The sequence below is a fragment of the Drosophila subpulchrella genome, chromosome X, assembly GCF_014743375.2.
Source record: "Drosophila subpulchrella strain 33 F10 #4 breed RU33 chromosome X, RU_Dsub_v1.1 Primary Assembly, whole genome shotgun sequence".
NCBI classification, from domain to species: domain Eukaryota; kingdom Metazoa; phylum Arthropoda; class Insecta; order Diptera; family Drosophilidae; genus Drosophila; species Drosophila subpulchrella.
Genome location: NC_050613.1, coordinates 26,716,545 through 26,742,299, shown reverse-complemented (window position 1 = coordinate 26,742,299; position 25,755 = coordinate 26,716,545). Strand labels below are relative to the sequence as shown.

The following is a 25,755-nucleotide window of genomic DNA, read 5'->3' as shown; positions in this document are numbered from 1 at the left end:
GCAAAAAATAGCTCAAAAGACCTCATAACTAGTTGAATTAAAGTACTATTATATAATTCAAACATTTTAAGATCTATAATCAAAAACAGTTTTCATTTTAAATTTGAATTACAGATGGTCAAAAAATCAATCGATATGTTCATATCTCCGCTATGACAGGATCGTGTATCCGCTAAGTCAGCAAGGACACACTCCACACATTTCAGTATGGCCGCTTAAGCAGTATTTTCGGTATATTTAAGAGCAAAAAATTGGTATATTCTTTTTGCCAGAGCTATAACTTATCGATAATTCCGCGGTCACACTGTTATTCGGGCTAAAAAAAAAAAACAAGTTTGTACTTGAAAAGTACGGCGTATATCCACGACGAAGAACGCAACCGCCCGCCAAGTGAACGCCCGATGCAGCAGCGATCCGCTCGAGGATTGAGCCCGGAATCCGGTGGAATCCCGGCGAGGATGTGATGTGCGCACTGGGCCGTCTCCGCTGGTCGATATAAACTCGTGCCCCCGTCTCTTCTCCGTTCTCCGCTCGCCCGCTGTTCACTGTCCACTGTCCACTGTCCGCCGCCCGCTCCTCCTCACCCACCACATCCTCCTCCCCAGCCGATCCCGATCCTCCTCCACCTCCGCCTCTGCCGGGAAATCCCGCAGCAGTGGCTAGTTTCGCCAAGGAGCACGAGTGGCAGCACCAGCAAACCCGGAAAGCGCCTGGAAACCGGGCAGAAGTGGGGAATCCAAGGCATCTTGGCCAGGAACCACCCCAGATATCTTGGCCAAGGAACCCCCATCCAGGAACTAACATCAAGCACCGCAGGATCCCAAAAAAGGGAACCAAAGGCCAAGCTAACCAGCGTGGTAGTATCGGAAACGCACTGGATCTTGGCCACAAGCCTAAAAATAAGCAATATATAGGGAGAAAGTCTGAAGCCTTAATTACCAAGACATCGAGGAGTCTTGCCGAAGAACCTAAACTTAAGAAATCAACCCAACAAACCCAAAACTGTGGTATCTCGCAAGGAAATCGTTAGCCCAGAAAGCTGAAATACAGAAAGCTGCATCTGAGAGACCGGGCAGGATCATCAGGATCCCAGGGAGATGGCCACCGCATCGCTGGACGCACTGCAGGCAGCCTATGTGGACTTCAGCGAGCTAACACTCAGAGAGGTGCGACTATAGATTATATCTTAATTGTATATATCTATAATTCGAAACACTATCTAAAATGATAGACATATTAGCAATTTCAACTAACAGGGACTATAGAGTCAAAGAACTAACATACGTACACTCTTTGATCCTAAAAAAACCCATTTGTCAGAGAAGTCATGCTGCGTTTAAGATTAACCACTGTTTTAGGCAGAAAAATGGCACATGCTTGATTAGTCGTGATATTATCACAACTTAATACGAATTTCAAGAAAACACAAGCACAAATGTGTTTTTCCCCATAAAATGTTCTGTTTTTGAGTTTTAAGAACATGATTTTTTTATTGGTCTGCTATCAGAAGTATGCTAAAAAACGTATTTTTAGTCTTAAATTTCTCTTGGAATCTTAATCATGGACTATGCTTAATATAAATTATATGCTGGTTTCCCTCATAGCTTTTTAAGTAAATTTAAATATAAATATAGGTATAAATGCATGAAAAGTCCTACTGAAATACTTGTATTATGTTCTATTTAGGCTTTCTTGCTTGGGTTGATAAGAAATTGTAACTGAAATTTCTTTAAGAGCTTAACATTTCTTCACAGCTAAGACTTTTTGTGTTTTTCCCTCTTTATATTTACATAGCTGATAAGAAATAAGAATCAAAATGAAATAGGAGAGTGAACGACCAGAATTCTTAGAAATTAGTTTTCCCTATGATAAGAAACTTAAATCAAAAATAGTTCCACGAGCTCTACTCATAGACACGCACTCATATTTAATACCTTACCCTTTCTTCCCCCCAGAAAGTCGGCCATGGGTCCTACGGGGTGGTCTGCAAGGCGGTCTGGCGCGATAAGCTGGTGGCCGTCAAGGAGTTCTTCGCCAGCGCCGAGCAGAAGGACATCGAGAAGGAGGTGAAGCAGCTGTCTCGCGTGAAGCACCCGAACATCATCGCTCTGCACGGCATATCCTCGTACCAGCAGGCCACCTACCTGATCATGGAGTACGCTGAAGGTGGATCGCTGCACAACTTCCTCCATGGCAAGGTGAAACCGGCATACTCTCTTGCCCACGCCATGAGTTGGGCGCGCCAGTGTGCAGAGGTAGGTCGTCGTCATCAATGGACGTTTTTATCGCAGGGCCTATCCCAGAATGAAGGCTTTCAATGGGAACTTTTCCAACTTAATTCCGTTCATTTTATCTATCAAATACAAAAACAAAATAGTTTTTTATTAAACTTTGATTTATACCTTCTTTAATTACCCTTTCATGTGGTTTTCCTTTTCAGGGCCTGGCCTATTTGCACGCCATGACGCCGAAGCCCCTGATCCATCGCGATGTTAAGCCGCTGAACCTGCTGCTGACCAACAAGGGACGCAATCTGAAGATCTGCGATTTCGGAACGGTGGCCGACAAGTCCACCATGATGACGAACAATCGCGGCAGTGCCGCTTGGATGGCACCCGAGGTCTTCGAGGGCTCCAAGTACACGGAGAAATGCGACATTTTCAGCTGGGCCATCGTGCTGTGGGAGGTCCTGTCCAGGAAGCAGCCCTTCAAGGGCATTGACAACGCCTACACCATCCAGTGGAAGATCTACAAGGGTGCGTCGACTCAAAAAACTCTTAATCTTGTCGTTTTAAATGAGTAATCATGTTACTTTTAGGTGAACGTCCACCGCTGCTGACCACCTGCCCCAAGCGCATCGAGGACCTGATGACCGCCTGCTGGAAAACGGTGCCCGAGGATCGCCCCTCGATGCAGTACATAGTGGGCGTCATGCACGAGATCGTCAAAGACTACACGGGGGCGGACAAGGCCCTGGAGTACACGTTTGTTAATCAACAGGTGAAGTTAGCTCTGACTTACTATGAAAAATAGGTTTGAAATCAGTACTACTTAGGATTTTATAAATTTAAAAAAAGTAGAAAACAGATAAAGTTTACTATATTTTAAGGCCGTTTCTTGTCCGCATGTTTAATTCAAAGTAGTTTTTAAACTGTCAAATGCCATAAATTTCCTAGTTCTTAAATCTACTTCCAATTTAAAATGTGACATGGGGAAACGGCATTTAGAATATTAAACAATTAATATTTTATTTATATAATATTTTATTTCGAATGCTTAAATAACTTTAAATATAAAAAAAAGTAATTGCTTTTCTCGAGATAATTATTTTTTTGGACATTTAACAAGGTATTGTAATTTTCAAATTTCTAGAACATAAAAAAATACATTAAAGCTCGGTAGCCTAGGAAAATAAGTATTGATATGAAAATACCTATGTATGTATGTCCTTCAGTTTCAAGCATGTTATTTTCTGTAAGCTTAAGAAAGTATTCAATTTTTTGGGATTATTATTTTTCTGATTACATTAACATTAAAATAAACTTCGCTTACCTCATAAAAATAGTATTATTAACATAGAATTAAAAGCAATAACTTTCTCCTTCAATTCCACGCATTTAAATTTATTTTTATGTAAGAAAATAAGTAAATATTTAAATCTCTGCAACAAAATGTGTAATTACCTCATGTAAACTAACTCCCGATCCTTAAATCCCCGCAGATTGTCACCAAAGAGAGCGACGGCACGGTGGCCGCTCAATCGGATAGCCTCAGTTCGCTGGAGGAGGAACTGAGCCCCTCGTCCACACAGTTAACACCGACAACGGCGGCCAACGCCAATGTGAACGCGATAGCAATAACAGAAACAACGACTAGCTCAATGACCGAAAATACCTCATCAACATCATCGGACATCACGCCGACGAATTCGGGCCAACTTGACAATAATCCGCTATTCCACATGGTCAGCAATCGCTGGGACGCGATTCCCGAGGAGGATAGCAACGAGAGCCGGAACGACAGCTTCAACCTCACCTCGTCGGCGGAGGCCACGCAGCGCCTGGAGACGATCCGCAACGGGATGATCCTGATGGCCTGCAAGCCCATGGAGCAGCTTACCCTCGACGTGGAGCCGGTACGTCATGCGATGGTTCTATATTTTAAAAATCATTTTAGTTGTCTTTTAAAATTGATTTTTTATTTTAAGCTCAACTTTTTCGAAGAGGCATCATTTTTAAAATAACTATATATAACAAATGTTAATATCTAGTCGATTTCAAATTGTTTTTCTTAGAGAAGAGTATTGTATTAATTACTTTATTTCTATAACGATTCAGATGAGAAAAGGATTTAAGCTAAACCTTCTTTAAGATGCATAGAAAATGGTTCGAACTCAAATTTAAATCGAAAACATTGCCCAAAAGCTAAAATCAAAAGCAGTAATTTCCTCCTTCAATAATTTGGAATATTTTGAATACATATTTTAAATTTATATTCAGCCTTCAATCAAACTAATTTACTTTGTATAAACACTTAATGACTAAAATGTATGTATATGTATATTCTATAAACTATGGACTTATAAGTATGCTATCTTCGACATTGTTCTAATTTTATCTAATGAAACCTCTGATTTATTTTCTTAATCATTTTACCTTACCTTCTGCCTAATAGTTCACTTTAATTTTTAACAATGACTAATAATGGTCCTCTGATTTCTTGTACCCCCAGAATGGCTTCGATCTGAGTCGCAGCGAGAGCGGCAGCAGCAGCACGCACGGTGAGTTTCCTTACCAAATCTGTTGATTCTGTAAAGCCACCTGCTGTCCGTTTGTTTTCCGCCGGTTTTCCGTTCATTTTCCGTCGTCTGCCATATGAATCACACGCACATTGCCATCGAATTGAGAGACACAATGTCGTGTTTTCGATTTTATATAATAGCATTTAATAGAAACAAAATGCCCCCGTCCGCTAATTGCCCGCTTATCTATTTAAATCCTTAAAGGTGATGTCTTCTTTATAAATATATTTTACAGAACAAACATAAGTATTAATATGAAAGACACATAATTAGTAAATATAAGACTGAGAAAATAAATAAAATGTTCTGTATATATGTATACATAAAACTATTGCTAAATAGTATTAATAGAAGAGCTACAACATTCATGTTTTTAATACACATTCTTACTATATAGTACGTTTGTGCTATGAATTGATTTGGCCCCCAGTAACCTTTAAGTACTTTTTAAAATTCTATAGAGTGGCAGATTTCTTAAAAGGAAATGAAAATTATCAATAATTATAGTTCTAAACAACCTAATGTGTAGAGTTACGGATTTCTAGGTTGTTTAATATATCGGATATACCAATATATTATATTTTCTTAAGTTTTGTAGTAGGGTAACCGAAAGTCGACTACATCACCTACACAGATCTCCGCAGGTCACTCTTACTTGATCGTCGCAGCTTGACGCATTGTGTCGACTCTTGTGGCACGACAGCTGTTGGATTTTGGCCATTTGGCTGTTGGCTGTTCGCTGTTGGATTTGGCTTTCGGCTTTCGGCCACAGGTGACGCATGTTGGCCGTGTGTAAACAATGCACTCGCCATCTCTGTCCTGCACTCAATGTTCGGTTAATTGGCCGCCGCGGTGTTTGTGTATAATGCACGAGGAATCTTTTGAACATTATTCAATTGTCAATGTCTCTGGCTGTGCGGCTGCATAAATTATAAATATTTAGTGCGCTCATTCGGATCGGCCAACCTCTGGCGATCTCGTAATCCTTTGGGCGTATAAAGTTGGGATAGATCCGGGACTTAATTCAGGATTCAAGACAGTTTCATTATTATTTTGAGTTTTCAAAAGTAATTAACATTTTTAAATATATTTGTATTAAAATTTAATTCAGTTTTTATATTAGCTTGGGATACATTTGATAGAAAAGGAATAGAACAGGAATTGAAACAGGAAAAATAGATGAAAGAAAAACATTATTTAATAATTTTTAAATATATTTATATAGAAAATAAATTCCGTTTTTATGATTTTATATTTATTCTTATAATAAAATCTCTTTTAAAAATGTATCTTAACTCTAAAGTGTTAAAAACATTATAAAGTATTTTTAATGAAAATATTAAATTCGATTTATAGGATTAGGAAATTATTAATGTTATAATAACTTTCTGATAATGTATAAATATTGCTTAGGGATAAATTTGAAAAAGTAATATTTCAAAAAATAAATAATACCAATTGAGTTTCCCAGTAATATATGCAATTTCAATCCTGTAAGAATCGGTACAAGAGTTCTTAATCTTATTATCTTTATAATATTTGCCTTTATTAATATTTTAACATAAGTTTAATAAATTTGAAATATATAACTTCCAAAGAATAGGTCGAACTAACGAATTGGTGTTATATTCACGTAAAATATGCAATTGGATAACCGTAATAGATCATTGTAGACCGATTTTATTAGAAACCCATATACTCTCCAGCGCATCCAGGGTATCGGTCCCAAATAGTTGCACAAAATCTCGCTGCACAATTAAATAATTTGTAATTTGTTAGCCTGGCAATTTTGGGACAGATTTATAGCCGAAGGCATGCTCCGTCGCTGCTGGCCGGCGAGCATAAACAACAACACCCCTCCGAAAAGGGGGGGAGGGGGGCCGAGATCGGGGCAGATATAGGAATATAGAAGTATAGGAACGCACACATGACGATGCGATCGCCACGGACTTTTGAGCATCAGCCCCAGCGAAACATGACTCACCCGGCAATAATCTCACTTTTATTTCGATTTCGTCTATATGGCGCACACTCACACACCCCACAGCTTATATATAGATCGGCGCATATAGCGGATATATGTGCGGCGATGTTGCCGATTTGTATAATCGGTGGGAGCCGCCGTCGAATCGAGTGGGCAAATCTCACTTGCCTCTCGGTTGACACAGACGGGCGGAGATCTCCGACTTACATGTCCATATGCCATATATCCCTATCCCTATCCCCATCCCCATCCCCTATTCCCCCGAACATATAGTATAGTCTGGTATATAGTATATGGAAACCATGTAGTGCGCCAGCAATGTGTAACTAGTAAATGCATCAACGGCCAAGTCGAGATACTTTTTGGCTCTCAAAGCTCTCGGAGTTCACTGGCTGCGTCAGATTTTTTGCACAGCGAAAAAAGGTCTAAAGATTTGAGATCTAGAAATTCTAAAGCAAGACTGAATTTTGTATTGCTTTACAACACTACGTTTTTCGGTATTAATAAAAAAAAGTGTAAAACTGTTTTTTACTTTGCGCGTAGAAAAATTATTCCAATAATATTAACAATCTATAAATTCCTTTTACTTTTAATCTGAAGCAATGCTGCATTTTTTATAACTTTACAACACTAAATTTTTGGAAGTAATAAAAATATGTTAAAAACTGTTGTTTACTTTGCGCGTAGAGAAATTATTGCAATACTTAAGAATATTAACAATCTATAAATTCTTTTTACATTTAATCTGAAGCAATACTGCATTTTTTATAACTTTACAACACTAGGTTTTTCCGTACTTGTAAGCAAACATGTATAAAAAAAAACTTTTCTTATAATACACAATTTTTTCTTTGCGTGTGGGAAAATTATTTCACTTTCCCCCGACGCCTTGTTCCCCTGAGATTTCCCAATTGCAGATGCCAACTGCATTAATCATCGATTTCGATCAATGTTCGCCGCATTCACCGCATCGAATTTGAATGAATCTTCATTGGGTTTTGGCTCGTCATGGAATTTGGTGGGTGGTTGTCTATTTATCGGGGGATCTCGATCGAAAGGGTTATCTTTTTCTATGACCCACTACAGGGTGACTCGCCAGGTGATTTACGATCTGTGTTTTGGGAAATTGTTTAATATTTTTTATAGATTTTTCCTGGAAACACTGTCAGTAAATCTTCGCCAATAAATGCTTTCTGCGAAATGTCTCCTCTAAATAATGGCATTTTACACAATGGAATATAAATATTGTGACCTATAGTATTTCTAATTAATAATTGAAAAGGATAAACTAAGATTATTATCTAGTATCAAAATGTATTTTCTGGCATTTACATTGTTGTAATATTTCACCATATCAACTGGCGACATTTCGCTGTATTTTGTGGTAATCTTTATTTAGAAATTACTGAGAATGTTTCGAAAATATTGTTGTTTACAATGGTGCACCTAGGTATTTTTTAAGTTAATTCCCTGGCTGACTCACTGATAGCCTTTAACCTCTGGTTTCACTGCGTGTCCCAGACAAAGAAACCACTTAACCCACACACATCTTGGGGCGTTTTCCACCCCACCGCCGTGCTGGGAATGATGCCACAGATTTTCGCTCTGGCCGCGTCATCGTGGCCCCCGATCGCCGAACCCCCCCCCCCACATATAACTACTTATATCCGAACGATCTTGCCACGTCTGCGGAGCGTTTAGAAGGCAATCCCCGGCGCGAGAATTGGCGCGTTTGTTTGCTTTACGGTGGACGTGGACGTGGACGTCTCGGCTTTGGCCTCAGTCTGCGTCCGAGAGCCGTGCGATCTTGAGTGCTACGCGAGATGTTCCGGAATTGTCGGAATTGTCGGGAACTCTGCCGAAACGAACCTCCCGGCGTTGGCCAGGAAATACCCCTTGAAAGAGCCTCATCGAACCCACCCATTTTCGAGTGAAATTTTCACCCATTTGTTTGTGGTTTGTTTTTACCAAAAAAAAAATCCAAAAAAAAAACATTAAAAAAGAAAGAAAAACAAAAGTGTTCGGTGGAAAATCAACAAGCAGAACTGAATTTAAATTGTATGTGCGGAAAACACGTCATCGCAAGAAAAACAGAGGCGGAAAAAAGAAGAGTGCCCGAGTGGGGGTGCGAACAATGTGAAGGATTTTCATCCGCATATAAGTGTACACAGCATTTTCCGATCCGAAAATGATATAGCCAGTGTTATAGTACAAAGCCTGGCATCCAAAAGAACCTATCCCAATCCTGGACTTTATAAGTGGCATCTCAAGATGTGCGACACGCGCGCTCTGATCAACACCAAACAGACCAGCGATCTGCACAGTTGTTGGATCATATATAGTAGGTGGTCCTTGATAGCAGTCATATGGGATTCTACCATCTTGCAGAACTCATTACTAATAGTATTTTAAAGACATTCCCTTTAATTTCGCCTGGTTGGGTAATTTAAAAACTATACATTTTTCTTATAGAACATGGAACTGTTTGTTCAAACCCAATCAAATAATTACCAGCTTTAATCTATTTTATCTTGTTATTACTTAATAAAAATTGTAAAATACAAAATAAATACATTTTTAAATCTGAAAATGGTTACTATAAATGAAACTTAAGTTTGATAAGTTTAAATGTTGATCTAAGTTAAAAGTCTCTCCCAATTTTTTAATTTATATTATTGTTTTGAGAGTCCTAGGAAACATATATCTTTGCTTCTGTGAAATAGACATATTTTTTTATAAATCCTATATAAATGGTATAATATCGTGATTAAAATATGAAATCGTTTTAAGACCAAAAATAAAATCTTGATAGGTTTCCCAAAGAATCACTTATATTACTTTTTTAAAGAAACTTACTTCAAAATATAAGCAATTCAAATTTACCTCTAGAAATTATTGTGTTAGAAAAAGTTAAAAATATTTGTTTTTATAATGAACTGCTTGTATCCTGGGTATTTTTGGGTGGACCTTTAAATATTGATCACAATAAATTTAAATATTCATTAGTGGGTTTGTGCAATTGACTGTTTCTCTATATATTTATTTCATTTGGCTTTGGAAATGTATATTTCTACGGAAAAATCACATACATGTTTTAAATAAAATTAAGTAGTTCATTTATTCATTAATTTTGTATTTCTTGATTGGATGATTAATTTAATTGTACTGAATTATTGCAGCCAAGAGCGATGGCCGCGAGCGACTCACGGTGACGGACACCAAGCCGGTGATCATGACCACGGATCTGACCAACAACAACAGCCACGCCCACTCGAACGGCCTGCTGAGCCATGTGAACGGGCGGCAAATGACGGAGGAGGAGCTGCAGGAGCAGGATCAGGAGATCGCCAACTCGCTGGACGTTGACGTGGATCCCGACGAGGATGAGAACGACGGCACCGAGCAATCGCTGGCCGAAATCCTTGACCCAGAACTCCAGCCCGAGCCCCCCATTCCCAACGATGCCGAGTCGCAGCTCATCTACCGGGAGCACCGGCACATGGCCAAGGAGTACCTCAGCGTCGACACGAACCTCTACTACGCGCAGGACTTCAAGGACAAGCTCATCGTCCAGATGGATCGCACCGAGCGCGAGCAGAAGCAGGAGCTGCTGCGCAAGATCAAGGACAAGGTGAGGAAGATGTCCTTCAAAGGGTCAAGAAGGGAAACTAATATGTCAGATTTTATGTTTTCCTATAATACGATTTCCAGTTATATTTAATGGGTTAAAAAATTCTTATATAAAATGCAAGTCTACGCCGAGAAAAAATAGTCTTAATAATTGTCTTAAAAATAATACCACACATCCAAGTTCTAGACTCTTTAATATAGAAATGAAACTTTAAAGTATAGACTTTATATTATTTTGTATTGAATCTATTCTTTAATTTCAACACTGCCTCTGGAATACTTTTATTATAAAAACTTAACTTGTTGGTCTTATTTTTTGGGTGTAATACAGTTTTTGGCTTTATTTTGTGCTAAAAACCATTTTAAAACAGCAAAAACTATGTTGTATTTAAAGAGGAACTGCACTTCTTAAATTATTATTGTCTATTATTAACTTTATCCGATTATCTATCTATTTTCAGGAGGGCCTGCAGAGTCTGTACAACAATCTGCAGCAGCAGTACGAGAGGCTGCCCGCTTCCCGCCAACTTTCTGCCGGCCATCATCCACATCCGACGTCCCATCCCCATCCACATCCGCATCTGCATGGCCAGCAGGAGGAGGTCGGAGGATTGCTGCCGGGATCGCTGACCGGAGGAGGCTCAGAGGCCGTGGAAGAAGGTTGGGTGGTCATCCAGCCGCATCCCAACGCGTAGTCTTCCCATCCGCCGTATAGCCTCTATGTTTTTTAGGCTAGTGCTGTAACCTTTAATCTGTAAACCGTAAACCGTAATCTGTAATCCGTAATCCGTAATCGGTAATCTTTATCTGTATCGTTAGCCATAACACTGTGTTTATTTCTATTTCGGACGCGTTTGTTCGTTCCGTTCTAAGCGTGTTTTTTTTTTTAATTTAACTCTAAGCGTTTTTAGTCCGTGTTTCTTTTAATTTAGCAAACGACTTTTTTCACCCATAAGCATTCTCTGACACTTAATTTAGGTTTTAATTTTACTGTAAAGCTTATATACACACATAATTAGCATATAGCGTATACATTTATCTGTCCGAGGAAGCTGACAAGGAGTAGACCAAAAAAATATAAAAACCATCGAAACAACGAAAAACTCACCGACTTCTGTTTAGTGTTCTGGTTTTGTGGAAACAGGAAAACATATTAATGAATTTAAAATACCAGGACCAGGAATTTGTTTAATGAATACACCATGTTCCCCCAAAAAAAACATTTTTAATTCGCATCATTTATAGTTTATTTTTGTTTATTGTCAATGGCCTTCATTCTTTTTACACAGTTTGCTGCCTAGAAGGTCCTTTTGTCAAATAAAAAATATATTTTCGGCAGTATCCTTTGTTGTAGAAATTATAAGCTATCATGAAGATGCTCTCCAAAGTGAAATGTAATATATCGAGTAAAATGTTGAGAAAAAAAAAGCGAGGAAGGACAGTCCTTATTGTAGTCTATACAGATTAAGTACAATGGGTCCTAATAGTTTTACACTACCTATTTATTATCATTCAACAGTGTAGAGAAGGCAGCTGCGGTCTATACATATTAATTACATATTATTTCAATAATTTAACATTACCTATTTCGTATTTCGAGGGCGAAATTAAGGCATTTAGGTCTAAACGTTCTCGTTGCCGTGCTTGGCACATCTCGTCACTGTGCACAGTCATCACAAATCTCGCATGTAGGTCTACGCTAGCTATACATACTACGTATACATATATCTATAAAAATATAATGAGAATCTCTAAATTCGATGGGGAGGAGAGATATGGATGGACTTTAGTAGCCTCTCGGCAGTTAGAAATCGCACATGGGCACATAGATGGCCGCGCATGTCGACTCCCAGACATCGTTGGGCGAGTCCCACGAATCCTTCTCGCGCCACCACTCCTTGGTATCCAGGTCATAGGCCATGGTCTCGGCACTGGCCCGATCAATCGACTCCGTGGAGTCCAGTCCGCCCACAAAGAAGATGGTTCTGCCCATCGCCGTCACGCCGGAGTAGAACTTCGGTGCCGGTATCTGTGTCTCCACGCTCCACGTATTCGTTTCGATGTCATAGGCATAGATATGCTGCACCAGCACCCGCGACTCCGTCAGACTCTCGTGCCAACCGCCGCAGGCATAGATGCGATTATCGACGGCCACCAGGACGTGGTCACAGCAGGGCGTGGGCATCGGTGCCAGCTCTTGCCACAGTTCCGTCTTCGTGTCGAACACCCACATGCTCGCCAGGATGTTGGCCAAGTGAATGCCACCGGAGATGTACAGCTTGTCGCCCACAACCACGCCGGCATGCTGACTGCGATTCTCCTGCAGACTGGGCATATAGGTCCACACATTCTGCTCGATGTCATAGCGCTCCACATTGGAGATGGTGCGCAGCGCCTCCTCGGAGTTATCGTCGTCCAGGATGCCGCCCACCGCATACAGATGCCGATTGCCCACCGCATTCAACGAGAAGCGGCAGCGATCCAGCTGAATGGGCGCTATGGTCATCCAGGTGTTACGCAGCGGGCAGTAGCAGAACCCGAAAGGATGGATGTACTCCTTCAGGCAGACATCGTAGGCCCCGCCCACGATGAAGAGTTTGTTGTTGAGGACGGCAGTGCCAAAGTTGCCTACAAGGTAGTACGATATACAGGCCGCGTTAAAGGATGCTGTTGAAGCTCTTGTTAGTATTTAGCCAATCACATTGTTATTAAATCACATGTTAATGATGACCATAATCGTAAACCCAACACTTATACTGATACTTTGTGGTTCCTTAATCTTAGTGTTAGTGGCAATTATAATCCCATACACCAGAAAAAGCCATAAAAAAAAACTTACACTGATCGATGTGCGGTATGGCGGTCAACTCGTACCAACTCATCTTGGTTGGCGAGAAGCACATTATCACATTGGTCAGTCCCTTCCACTCGAAGCCCCCGATCTTGAGCAGGCACAGCTCCATGCCGCGCATATTTTTCGGTCCCTGCGACAGTGATCGATCCTCCAGGGGGGACACCACTCCGTTGAGCAGCGCAGCCATATACTCCTGCTTAATGCCATTGTAGTAGGTGGTGGGCAGTTGCAGTGGCTTTCCCTCCTCCAGTGAGCAGTTCATGTGCCTCAGTTCCTCCAGAGCTGCGTAGCTGATGTGCGGCCACTTGATCAATCGCAGCAGATCCCGCAGTTCACCCTCCTCCTGCTGCTGCTCCAAGGCATAGCTGCACACCAGACGCACCAGATCCTGTTCGGCCACATCGATGGGATAGTTGCTGGCCAGGATGAAGCTCAGCTGCTCCACCTTCATTTCCCTGAAGTCCGCCGTGGTGGCAAACTCCTCGAAGTGAGCACAGATGTAGCGATGGGCACGCTCGGATAAATCCATGATGCCATAGATATCGGCCATGCCCGCAATGGCCAGGCAGTTCTCCATCTCGATTTTGGTGCCCAGGAAGATGGTGCAGCGCTCGATCACCTCGCGCACCTGGACGTGGGTGGCTGCCGCCAGGATCTCCTCGATGTTATCGTAGTTCAGTTCCAACGTCGAGGTGTATATGAAGTCGAGGATGGCGCCCATGGCCCTGGCCGTGATCCCGTACAGGTTTATCTCGTCCTTGCGCGACTCGATCATGGCACAGTCGGCGAACATGGCGCAAAAGTAATCGCTGCTGGCCGCCAGGACGACGCGGTGAGCCTGCAAAATCGTTAAAAAGTGTGGATAAGTAATGTAGCTTATATAATTTAAGGTCTTACAAAAGAATATTTTAATAAAATATTGGGAATTGGTAAATATAATGAAAATGATCACAAAGTTTAGATAAAATAAAAGGAAATGCAGTCGGGTTTTGGAAAACTCTAAAGATCTAGATAAAGTTTCCTGGTGCTTTTTAAAAATTATAATCATGACTAATTCAATAAAGAAACGTTTCATTTCAATATTTTGGCCCACTCGATACATAACCAATTCCGGGAATCCCTAACTATATATAGCAACGGCATATAAAATGCGTCATGGCCAGAAACACATTAGTTTTTGTCGTCGATTTGTTTTCGTTTTCGTATTATTTGGCAAGAGAAAGTGAAGATGAGCTTTTACGCTATCTACGATTATCTATTCGCCTTCCATTTGTAAACCCTATAACTAGTCACCTTACGGCCTTAACTTGCGTATATAATTAACACGAACCTGTCATATTGCCAAACTTCCGAGTCTAGGACTCGATCTATCCGGTTTAAGACGATTTCTATTTGTCCTATGCAAAGACAGTCTTTAAAAGTAACTAACCTAGCCCAACTAAATTGTTTTTGATGAATAACTTAGTGAAACATTGTATGAATTGATTAACATAACTTGGTTGGTTATGAAGATATGCTTATGAATATTGGTATTGGGATGTTTGTAGACCATATTTAGTGGTTCCAAATATTTTTTTCCCCCTAGATTGGTTAATATAACTAGTAACCGAGCGTAACTGTGGTGTCTTTAAAGATATGCTTATGAAACTTGGTATAGGGTCTTTGGAGACCATACTTGTGGTGCCAAATACTTTTGGCCCATTGTAACTGGCTTGGTTTTGTAGCTACGCTTATGAAATTTGGTATGGGGATAGAGGGCTCTTACCTTGAAGCGGTGCTCCTCGACGATCAGGGTGACATCGGTGAGTTTGTTCTCGTTGCGCAGTTTGTCGAGTCCCCGGAGAAGGGTTTTCTCCTCGGCGGACAGCGGGTTCGCAGGACTTTTCGCAGTCGCTGCCGGCGGCGCTGCTGGCGCTGGCGTCGCTGCCATCTCGGCGTGTTACGTATGGATCGTGTGTGTGTAGATGAGCGGGGGCTATTAACCTATATATATGTGTGTGCTCTATAAACCCAAGGTTGGGGAATCCGCCTGATAAGAATATTTCTTGCTACGGAGCGTGCGAGCGAGAGGGCAACACTTTCTGTTTACACTCGCGGCCAGCTGTCCACCAACACCGTTACTTGGTATTCACTCTCCTCACCCGCGAATTCTCACGCGTTTTAGCACAAATATGAACGAGTACCAGCTAAATAACTAAACAAATACTTTGCGGACATTAAATTTGGTGTTCGTTTTCTCTGCTTGTTGCTGCCCCTCTGCTTCGCTTTACATTCTTCGTTTTTTTTCGTTTTACCTTTCGTGTTTGACGTTTCTTTCTTGACGTTAGTGCTGTGCAAATGGCCATATCATAGCTAGCGTTATTGGAGATGAGCAACCACATAGCTGTAGGTTGAGTGGCGCGAAAGTTCAAAATTCCAATAGTCGCATTTTATTCTTTGCTAATACTCGTTATTATTTAAGCATTTTCTTTATTATGAGCATTTAGTTTTTTCAAATACAAAGGGTTTTTTACTTGTTTTTATGCCAACCTTTTTTTTATATTCTTTATGGTGTTTTTTGGGAGAAGCTTCGGTGAACAGTATTTTAATTACATATTTTGGAAATGGGTTATTTTAATAAAATAAAACACTATGTAAAAAATGAGCAACGTAATAAATAAAATTCAAATTAAGAGACCATTTAGACCCTACTTGGAAAGACAAAGGTGCTTGCTAAAAGGCTTGTTTTTCAGTGGGTGATAAGTATATTAGCGCGGTATTTTCTAATCGACTGGGAAAAACGGGTTTCACCATACCCTGTTCCTCCCATTTTTTGTTGGCCTGGCAGCATAATATTTTTAAATTTTTAATATATGTTTAAATTTATTTGACGAAACGTTTATTTTCCGACTATCTTAAATATAGTATTTTCTAGTATTTTCAGCAAGAGTAAATACAAAAATACCAAAAGGGTACAGTATATTATTTATATTAATGGCATTTTTTATTTTTCGGCCTTATAGTATTTTTCTTCGTTAACGTTTCTCATTTATTCAAGTAATTCAAGTTCGCAACTCAAATGGCAATAATCTTTCACGTAAGATAAAAGTGAGCTGGAAGGGTGAGAGCATTGCATTTCCAGCGAATACGAAATCTCAAGCAATCTTTTTTCAGTATTTTTTGCTTACGTTTGCTCACGTTGTGCTGAGCACAGCGCGGTCACACCGCTCTCGGGTAATCTTTCATCTCGCTTTCTTACGTTTGCCTACGTTCGCTTACGTTTGCCTACGTTTGCCTACGTTGTGCTGAGAGCAGCGCAGTCGAAAAAAAAATTGAACGGTTGTGGTTGTGTATGTTGTTCGAAATCGAGGAAATCGAGTGGAAAGCGGAGCGCAGAAACAAGAAAACAGAGTAAAGCACAATTAATTAATTGTAATTTGCCCGAAAATGCAAAGCGGTGGGTGCGCGCGCGTTCTCTTAGTTATTAATTAAATTATGAATAATTACCGCAACGTAAGTGACAACAACCGTGTGGCGTGAATTTTTTTCTTGTGAAAAGGAAAGGCAAAAGTGTAATAAAAAAGTGAAAATCAAGAGATAAAGGAACAGGCAAACCGAAAACCAAAAAAAAAATAGAATACAGGAAACGAGAGGAGAACAGCGAAACAATATAAATATTGCAAACATTTTGTTTTTTGCTAGTTTTAAATAATTGGGTTTATTTGTTTGCCGCCGCCGATGACGCCAAAAGCAACAACGACAACAACAACAGAGAGAGCAACAGTCGAGTGAAGAAGAAGAAGAAGCGGCGACAACAACAAAAAGAAACTCAAAATGCAACGTGCAACATTGGGTTTTTTTTTTGTTTTGCACAGTTTACACTTTTAAAATTGTCGCGTTGTTTTTTTCGCTCTCTCTTTCTTCGACGTTCACGTTGCAAGCCTAAAGAAGAAGCAGAAATGCAGAGCAATTACGAAAGGAACAGAAAAGAAATGAAAAAGAAAAGAAGCTGTGTAGGTGTAGCTGTGTGTGTGTGTGTGTGTGTGAGCGCCCCAGTCGGAAGTTCGGGAAGGCATTCCAAAGGAGAACCGTTCTTTTTGTTGTCTTTTTGCTGTGTTCCAATATAATCCAGGGAAGAAAATGATAACTTTGTTGTATTTAATAATTAAATTAATTATTAATATTGGAACTCTGTTCCAAATGTTTCTTGTGGAACACCTCTAGGCGCCTTCCTGGGAAACGCTTACAGGTGCATTCTATATGAATGCGCTCCAGAATGCTTGGAAAAGAATGATTCCTTATTGGTGACAAATTCAAAACGAAAGTATGTGTTCTAGAACACTTCCATTTACCACTAGGAAGTGAAAAACAATCAACAAATAAAGCAAAACAAAAAATAAACGAACTCAAAAATAATTAACAAAAAAACATTTAAAAAACCGTAGAGGTCACCATAATAGCATTTAAGGGTAGAAATCATATTTGAAAGTTTTTTATTTGAAAACCCATACAATAATATTAATTGAAAAGAAATGTTTATATTTCAATTATATATTGAAGTGCTATTACTTTGACCTCAACTGTGAATCTTTTTTGCCTGCCACTGACTCACGTTTCATTGATAAGAAGAAGAAATACGGGGCAGAGGGTGGGAAAAACTAGAAGAAAAAATAGGAAAAGGATTGCGGAATTTCCCAAAATAAACAAACAATAAATCGCCTTATCAGCGCTATAAAATTTTGCTTGTGTCTTTTTCTCTAGTTTGCAAAATTAAAACGATAACATAAATGTACAAAAAGGAGCACAAAGAGGAAATCAACGAGCGATAAAATAATTATCTTCCTGTTTTTTTTGGTAAGTATCTTTTTGCCTATTTCCTACCAAACTTTGTATAAATCTTTCCCTCCTTTTTGTGCACTCCCATCATCACTCTCTTCCTGTTCTCCCTACTGTCACTTCCTCCATTTCCCGTTGTACGTAAGCGGCGAAAGTGAAAGTTGCCTTTTTCCTGGCTCCCTTTCCTCTTTAATTGGGTCTCTTTCTTCACTCTGACCAGAGAATTCTTCCGAATCTGCGAGAATTCGCAGGAACGGAGAAAAGCTATATTAGGGATATATCTAAACTATATAAGAAAAGGTCTTCCATTCAACATTTTTAGATTTCTTGAGCATAGTGTTTTCTTTATACCCAAAAAACTTGGGATTATTTTTTTAAAATATTTTTCATTGATAAGACTGGAAAAGAAAATAAACTTTTCTCTTTAATTGGCTCTCTTTCTTCACTTTGACCAGAGAATTCTTCCGAATCTGCGAGAATTCGCAGGAACTAAGAAAAGCTATATTAGAGACATATCTAAAATATATAAGAAAAGGTCTTCCTTTCAACATTTTTAGATTTCTTAAGCATAGTGTTTTCTTTATACCCAAAAAACTAGGGATTATATTTTAAAATATTTTCCATTGATAAGACTGGAACAGAAAAGAAACTGATAAGCCCTACTTTTATATCTTCAAGGTAAACATTATATGGATAACCTAAGCCTTCTGAAAAATTCGAATTGTATATTTAAATATTAAACAGATAAGGCAAAAAATTGATAATAATTGTCTATAATAAGGCAATAATTTTGATGGGGGATAAAGCAATTTGAGACCACCCAAAAATTACTGGAAACCTTTCGGGGAAACCCATGTAATTTGCATTCAATAACCAATAGGTTGCAATTTCGCAGCTCAAATACGCGGCAATTTTCCAATTTTCGCAGTGAAATTATTGGACACCGTCGTCCATCCGAGTTTTTACCTTTGGCTCCGTTGACATTGCCCTGAACTTGGGGACAAAAGGCAAATAAACAGATAAACAAACGAAACACACGCACATCTGCTGCAAATGGTAAAAGTCAATAGATAATTACGTATAATGAGCAAAGAATAACGTTGCCCAATTGGCAATTATTGCAACAATAGTTAAATCCATTACGTGTTTTTTCCCCTCTTTTATACTGGCTAATAATAACGGGCATTTCGAACTCGAACCGAATCACGAATTGTAAGAAAATTCAACTTTATTCGCCGGACTTTGGTTACTGTTACTGTTATTACCACTCCATGGGTTAATGTTTTTTCGTATTTTGTTTTCTTTTTTGTGTCTTGGTCAACACGCAAGAAGCAAAAGTAACACAAGAAAACCAGAGGGGAAAGAAATAAAAACAGCAACAAACTGAAATTACATAAAACCTTGAAGTTACACACGAAGAAATTACAAGGTAAACCATAAATGTTCCTTAAAAGTATCTTATACGTAATGGGAGTTTATTACTTTTTTAAAAAGTGTTTATAAAGCGAATAAACCAATGAAAAAATTTGAAATGTAGCAATTGTTTTGATCCTAAGGCTATCGGTGTAATCCTATTTGTTTTTTAAAATATCTACTGGCTTAAAATCTTTAAAATAGTACTTCAAAAAGTATGCAACAGTAGATTTTGGGTATAAAAGTCCTAAGGATAGGATCCGTAATATGTCCAATTACTTAAGGCATACTTTTAAGCACCATTCAAAAATATTCCATTGAAAATGTTCCTTAAGTCTACACACACCGAAAAAATAGTCACAGGAAAGCATTACACTACATTAATTTTACACTATTGAGTATCGTTATTAATAATAATCATTAATACTTTCCAAATTAAAACAAAATTTTTAAAAATTAACACCACAACTCCATAGTCTAAACTCTTTAATATAGAAATGAAACTGTAAAGTGTAGACTTTATATTATTTAGTATTGAAATTATACTCTTAGAGCTTTTGGTATACTTCTAATAAAATTGGTATTAAATCTTGGCATTACATTAATTAAACACTATTGAGTGTCGATTTGGCGTCGATAAGATGAGTACTACATTACTACTTTCCAAGGGAAATAATACCCCAAATCCAAAGTCTAAAATCTATATTATTTAGTATAGAATCTATACTTTTAAAGCTTTTGGTATACTTTTAATAAAACCGGTATTAAATCTTGACTTTCTGTTGTTTTTAGGGTGTAGCTTGCTAGTATGATACCAACTTGAAGCCCATAATTTTCTTGCTGTGTAGGGACGGGGTTGCGGGCCTGGGAACCGCTGTCTTCACCTTCTGCCTTAACTATAAGCCTGGTGGAAGCGGTCCGAGCACGAGCCGCCTTAACCCAACGTGGGGCAAACGAACTCAAGACTCAACTCAAGTCCGAACCAAGCCGCTTGATTAACCTTCTTTTTTATTACAATATTTTTTGGTTGACTCTTTTTTGCTTTTGTTTTGGTCGTGGTTTCAAGGCGGCCACGTTCGGGATGGGAAATTAAATGCACTGCAATTACTGCACCCAAAAAAGTCAAATAGCAAAAAAATAAAGAGAATGGATGTCGGATGGGGAGCCATGTAGATAGGATCTTGGGGGCCAGAGCGAAGAGAACAGAGTTCAAGGGAAGAGAGTCTTCGAGATGTGGTTACAGCTGAATAGGCTTCACTTTTCCAGTACAGTGGACATAGGGAAAATCAGGTTTTAATTGTGGAATATTCGGAGAGGAACTGGTATTCTAGTTAGCATTTTTAGTTGGGGTCTATATGTAGTGCTTAAAATATAAAATTAAACACTGCAAGCTGGTATTGCAGATGGTTAAGATCCATGGTAATGGATTTAAAATAAAAAATCCAAAATTGGCAATTGTTTTTAAAATCTTAAAAAAATACAGAAACCACTTTATGCATTTTTCCTATAATGTTCTTTAATGCCATTCTTTATTTTGCGATCCCTGGTAATGGATAAAAATATAAATTCCAAAATTTAAAATTGTTCTTAAAATTTAAAAAAAAAATACAGAAGCCACCTTATGCATTTTTCCTATAATGTTATTCAATGCCATTCTTTATTTTGCAACACCCCATGAGCCATACACACTGTTTTTATTTACTCACTTACTTTTTTTTTTTTGCAATCTATTACTCATTTGTTGTTGTTGGTTCGTCGGTTAATTAAGCTCAAACATTTGTCAACAGCTTGTCGTTGTTCTTTTTGTTGCTTTGTTTGGCTTTGTTGCAAGTCGCGTGAAAATTACAACGTTATACAATTTAAATACTAGAATTAACCACTTGTTATTGTTGTCGTGCTTGTTGTTGCATGACGAGAAAGCGGGAAAGCGGGAAAGGCGGTGAAAATGTGGAGATGACATAACCCCAAGCATAATACTAATATTATACAGATGAGATCAGAATAATAGAGACGCTGAGGGAAAGCTTTAGCTAGATTTTATAGAATACTCGTTTTAAGTACTCGGGACACTCCCTTTTATTAGCAAGTCTGGGGAAAATCGTAGTAATATTAAATACAAGCATAATACTAATATATGATATGAGATCAGAATAATAGAGACGCTGAGGGAAAGCTTTAGATAGATTTTATAGAATACTCGTTTTAAGTACTCGGGACACTCTCTTTTATTAGCAAGTCTGGCGAAAATCGTAATCATAATACTATTATGATATAAGATCAGAATAATAGAGATGCTGAGGGAAAGTTGTAGATCTTTAGAGAACACTCATTCATATCATTAGCAAGTCTAGAATAGATCTTTTAAAGCTTATCTGTACTACGATATCTTGCATTTATTATTATTTTTATTTCGCCCTACTCCAGATTTGTTTTTATTCAAAGACGAAAAAAAGAATGCCAAGGTCGTTGCTTGTTATTATTCACTGTCTTCGGGCTTCGGGCTTCGAGCTCTTGTTCTTTTCGTTTCGCGATAACAGAAGAGCAAGTGAGTTTCTAATGAAATGACAAAAACTTGGGAACGTGGAACTGCCGCGGAAAAAATGGAAGGTACCCAAGAAAAATAACAAGTGCGACGGAAAGCAATCGAATTTGGTAGAGTAAACGAGTTGCCGCCCAGTACCACCCTCTTTTAAGAACCAGAACCGGAAATGGTGCCAACAAGAACAACTCGCTAAGCGTTACACAAAAATGTTTAACATATTTCGCTCATGTTCATTTTTGCGCTGTATCTGAAAGCATTTTATCGGTTGCCTAGCCACATTGCATTCTATAACTATAAATATAAGTGGCTAGATATTAGAGCCTAAGATATTAGTTGAGTTTTATAACTGATTTATTGATATTACCATGTAAGATCTATGCAAGTACTTACGCTGGGCTGAGGTATAAGGTTTTTGATTACATGATATAGGGGTTTTTAACAATGGATTATTTTTTAAGGTTGTTACTTGGACTAGATTTGTAAATAAATTTTGTCTACCTCTAAGACACTAAAAATATTTCTAAGAAAGAATAGGGAATGCCTCTGATTTGTAAATATATATTTGATATACCAACAACAACAGAAGTATTATACCTTTTGAGGCTTTGAAAAATTCCAAGAAGCTATAGGGTCTAACCTGAAATTGTTTGTAGAATTCGGAACCGTGACCAAAACACGAGAACTTGCCAGAGTTTGTTTTATAATTCCTTGTAATATTACCCGATGGGGCTTCAAATAAAGTTTCCTAAGAAAGTGCCGAACGAAAACGCAATTGGAGCTTCGCGTTGATCTGTTATTTGTCGCCCCTCACAAATCGCTTAATATTTATATTAATATTTATATTGACCGACAAATGGGAAGTGCAAACAAATTGAAATCGTCGTCGTTGGCGCAATTGTCTTGCCTTATCATCGCCGCCTGGCCGAAAGCAAACAAAGGCCCATTGCAAAAACAGACGGACGACACTTGAAAAATGAATTGGGAAAGCAAATTGCAGGGGAAACGAGAATCCGAATGAGTACTATATGGGGTATGGAAATGGAAATGAAATGAAAAACGGGGCAGGGATTGGGAAAGGGAAAGGGGTGGCACTCTGATTGGGATTTGGGGATTGGGTTGTTTACCAGTTGTGTCGAATGAATCGGACACCTTTCGTGTGTCCTCGCATTTTTCAGGTGGCCTGCCTGCAGGCCAGGTGAGGGGTGTCTAGTGATTGGGCTTTGTCCACCTTGTGATTACATTTCACGCCCCAATCGAAAAGCCAAAGGCCGGAAGAGTCGGAAAGGAAATGCAGCAGGAAGCAGTCAGTCAGCCAACTGGCATTGCAGCACTGAAAGAATCAGTCTGACGCGGTTGTTAGCCACGAGGGCAGGTTGTGCTTGTTTAGACTTTATGCAGTTTATAAAGTGATTTTTGCAAAAAGAGACAGGTAATTAAAATGAATTACGAAATGAATTCGGAAATGAATTTAGAAATATATATACAAATGAATTCAGAAATGAATATACAAAAAAAACATTTACGAGGGATTCTTTCTGAAACGTATCGAGACAGGTAATTAAAATGAATTCAGAAATGAATTCGGAAATAAATTTAGAAATATATATACAAATGAATTCCGAAATGAATCTACAAATAAACATATACATATATAATTTTGAAATTAATTTAGAAATGAATAAACAATATTAATTTTGAAATGAATATCTGACTAAATTAAGGAATGATATACGAGTGAATTCAGAAATGAATATACAAATAAACATATACATATATAATTTTTAAATTTATTTAGAAATGAATAAGCAATATTAATTTTGAAATGAATATCTGACTAAATTAAGGAATGAAATTGGAAATGAATTTGTAAACTACCATTAAAATGAATTTATACATTTTTTATAAGAGGGAATATGCAAATTAATATAGAAATGAATATACAAATGAATTTAAAAATATTTTAGAAATAAATAAACCCTTAAGATTAAAAAGGAATATTTAAATGAGTGTAAGATGAATTTGGAAATAAATGTTTATCTTAAGATGGTCTCACGGATTGTACATTTATAAGTAATACCATCGTGTTCTTTATTAACGTGTAGACGGAACACAGATTCAACTCAGGTTCAGACTCATCAACGTCGCCATTATCAACTCGAGCGTTGTGATTATCCTGATGATTGTGGCCCTGCTGCTGCTGTCATTTTATCTCTGGCCTCTGTTTTAGGTGGTTCGGGTTGCTGCCGCCGGGTAGTTGGGTGGTTTGGGTGGTTGCCTGGCTTCTGTGGCGCGGATAGTGGGTGGTGGGTGCTTTCGACACGTGCGACGGGCGCTAAGTGGGCGGCTATGTGCTATCTTTCGGCCTGCCAGCCGTTTCCTCTTATCATAAAACAAAGGCGGGAGCATAGGGAAAAACAACAGCGGTGTCTGAACTTCCATGAGAAAAATGTGGGGAATACACTATTGTTTTGTATCCTAAAGATAATCTATCTTTCCAAGAGTTATCTATTATTTTTGAAAATTTAACAAAAAAATATGTTTTTTAAAATAAAGCTACATATATTCAACATATCTATTGTCTAAGTAAACCTAAAGATCTGCGAATTTGTTCGGTATAAATGTTTCTATTTTATTAAGACTTCTATAACTTAAAATGAAAATAAAAAATGTTTCATTGCAACAGACGGAATAACACAATCCATTAAATCGAAATATTTTAGGGTATATAAAAACACCTAAAAAAAAGTATAACACTCAGACAAACTGAACAAACAGAGTGTGAAGTAGCATTGGGCGATAGCAGAGAGCAACCGAACGCAAATGCGTTGGAGGACAGCACTTGACTACAACAACTAAAGTCACAATAACAACCCAGGTGTGCAGTGTAAAAAAACGAGAAAAAAAACTTCTAAAATACTTAATGATGCTACCAAAATCATATGGGTTATACGAGTTCTATCCATCCATTAAATATTTTAAAAAATCAATTTATTACTTGGATGTTATGCTACAAATTCGGAATAAGTATTTGTTTTTGTTTTTTATAATTGCATCCTTTAAGACACATTCTTCAGGGGTTTTAAGCCTATACAGATTTTATACATTTAAATATTTTTATTACAATAGAAACCAACATTGATTTTATATTAAACCATACCACAAAATAAATGTTTTAAGAACCTGTTTAAGGGATAGCATAAAGATAATATATGTTTAACACCTATTAGATATTATCCTGATTTTGTATCCCAATTTCCCCGAAATCTCTGTAATCCAAGATGATTCCCTCGCCTTTTCGCTCAGTGTATGCTTAGCGGCGACAGTAGCCGTCTCTGTTAACTGTTAATGCTCACCGGTGACAACGAGCGACAGTGGCAACAACAAAAGGCGGTAAGCACAGCTGCAGGGCAGTAAAATATCGATCGACATTGTCAAGAGCAGCAGGCTTGGACTTGGACGTCGGAAAATGCGGGGAAAAGCGGGGAAAATTCGAAAGAGGCGAAAGGGGGTGGCTGCTTCATAAGGCTGACATTCAAATTAGAGGGAGTCGGAGGGGAAAATCTTCGCCCAAGGAAACGAGCCAAGCGATGCCAGCGAGTGAATGAAAATGAAATGAAAAGCCAAAGGAATTATGAATGAGTTTTTGAGAGCACAGCTAAATATGATTGTTGAATGAAAAATGTAATTTTCATTCATTACTAAAATATTTTAGGGAC

At 38.4% G+C, this 25,755-nt stretch overlaps 3 protein-coding genes across 11 annotated transcripts in view; 2 read left to right on the top strand and 1 right to left on the bottom strand.

The window, feature by feature from the left end:
• Window positions 1–293: 293 nt before the first annotated feature.
• Window positions 294–11,523, top strand: LOC119556049 (mitogen-activated protein kinase kinase kinase 7). 2 transcript variants are annotated; one of them, XM_037867843.1, is made up of 8 exons: window positions 294–1,166; window positions 1,956–2,255; window positions 2,441–2,756; window positions 2,819–3,000; window positions 3,722–4,135; window positions 4,732–4,780; window positions 9,965–10,416; window positions 10,877–11,523. In XM_037867843.1, exons 1-8 carry the CDS (start codon window positions 1,098–1,100, stop codon window positions 11,108–11,110), a joined length of 2,016 nt encoding a protein of 671 aa, XP_037723771.1. In that variant the 5' UTR covers window positions 294–1,097; the 3' UTR covers window positions 11,111–11,523. The 2 variants fall into 2 exon arrangements, with proteins under 2 accessions (XP_037723771.1, XP_037723772.1); XM_037867844.1 differs by lacking the exons at window positions 294–1,166; window positions 1,956–2,255; window positions 2,441–2,756; ... (1 more) ...; window positions 3,722–4,135; window positions 4,732–4,780 and adding an exon at window positions 8,526–9,126.
• Window positions 11,524–11,648: 125 nt separating this feature from the next.
• LOC119556050 (kelch-like protein 1) lies at window positions 11,649–15,588 on the bottom strand. Of its 2 annotated transcripts, none has more exons than XM_037867845.1 (3): window positions 15,035–15,588; window positions 13,255–14,107; window positions 11,649–13,082 (listed from the first exon to the last, which is right to left on the bottom strand). In XM_037867845.1, the coding sequence occupies exons 1-3, from the start codon at window positions 15,197–15,199 to the stop codon at window positions 12,220–12,222; spliced, it is 1,881 nt and encodes a 626-aa protein (XP_037723773.1). In that variant the 5' UTR covers window positions 15,200–15,588; the 3' UTR covers window positions 11,649–12,219. The 2 variants fall into 2 exon arrangements, with proteins under 2 accessions (XP_037723773.1, XP_037723774.1); XM_037867846.1 differs by having other exon boundaries at window positions 11,649–13,043.
• A 967-nt stretch (window positions 15,589–16,555) lies between these two features.
• Window positions 16,556–25,755, top strand: part of LOC119558185 (rho GTPase-activating protein gacF) — a 47,357-nt gene continuing 38,157 nt past the window's right edge. For 5 of the 7 annotated variants that reach the window (XM_037871463.1, XM_037871459.1, XM_037871461.1 and 2 more), the window contains exons 1-2: window positions 16,571–16,761; window positions 18,010–18,102. The gene's annotated coding sequence lies outside the window, so the exon portion shown is untranslated. Of the gene's footprint in view, window positions 16,762–18,009; window positions 18,103–25,755 lie in introns of all 7 variants that reach the window. The other 2 variants (XM_037871457.1, XM_037871458.1) reach the window with 2 other exon arrangements.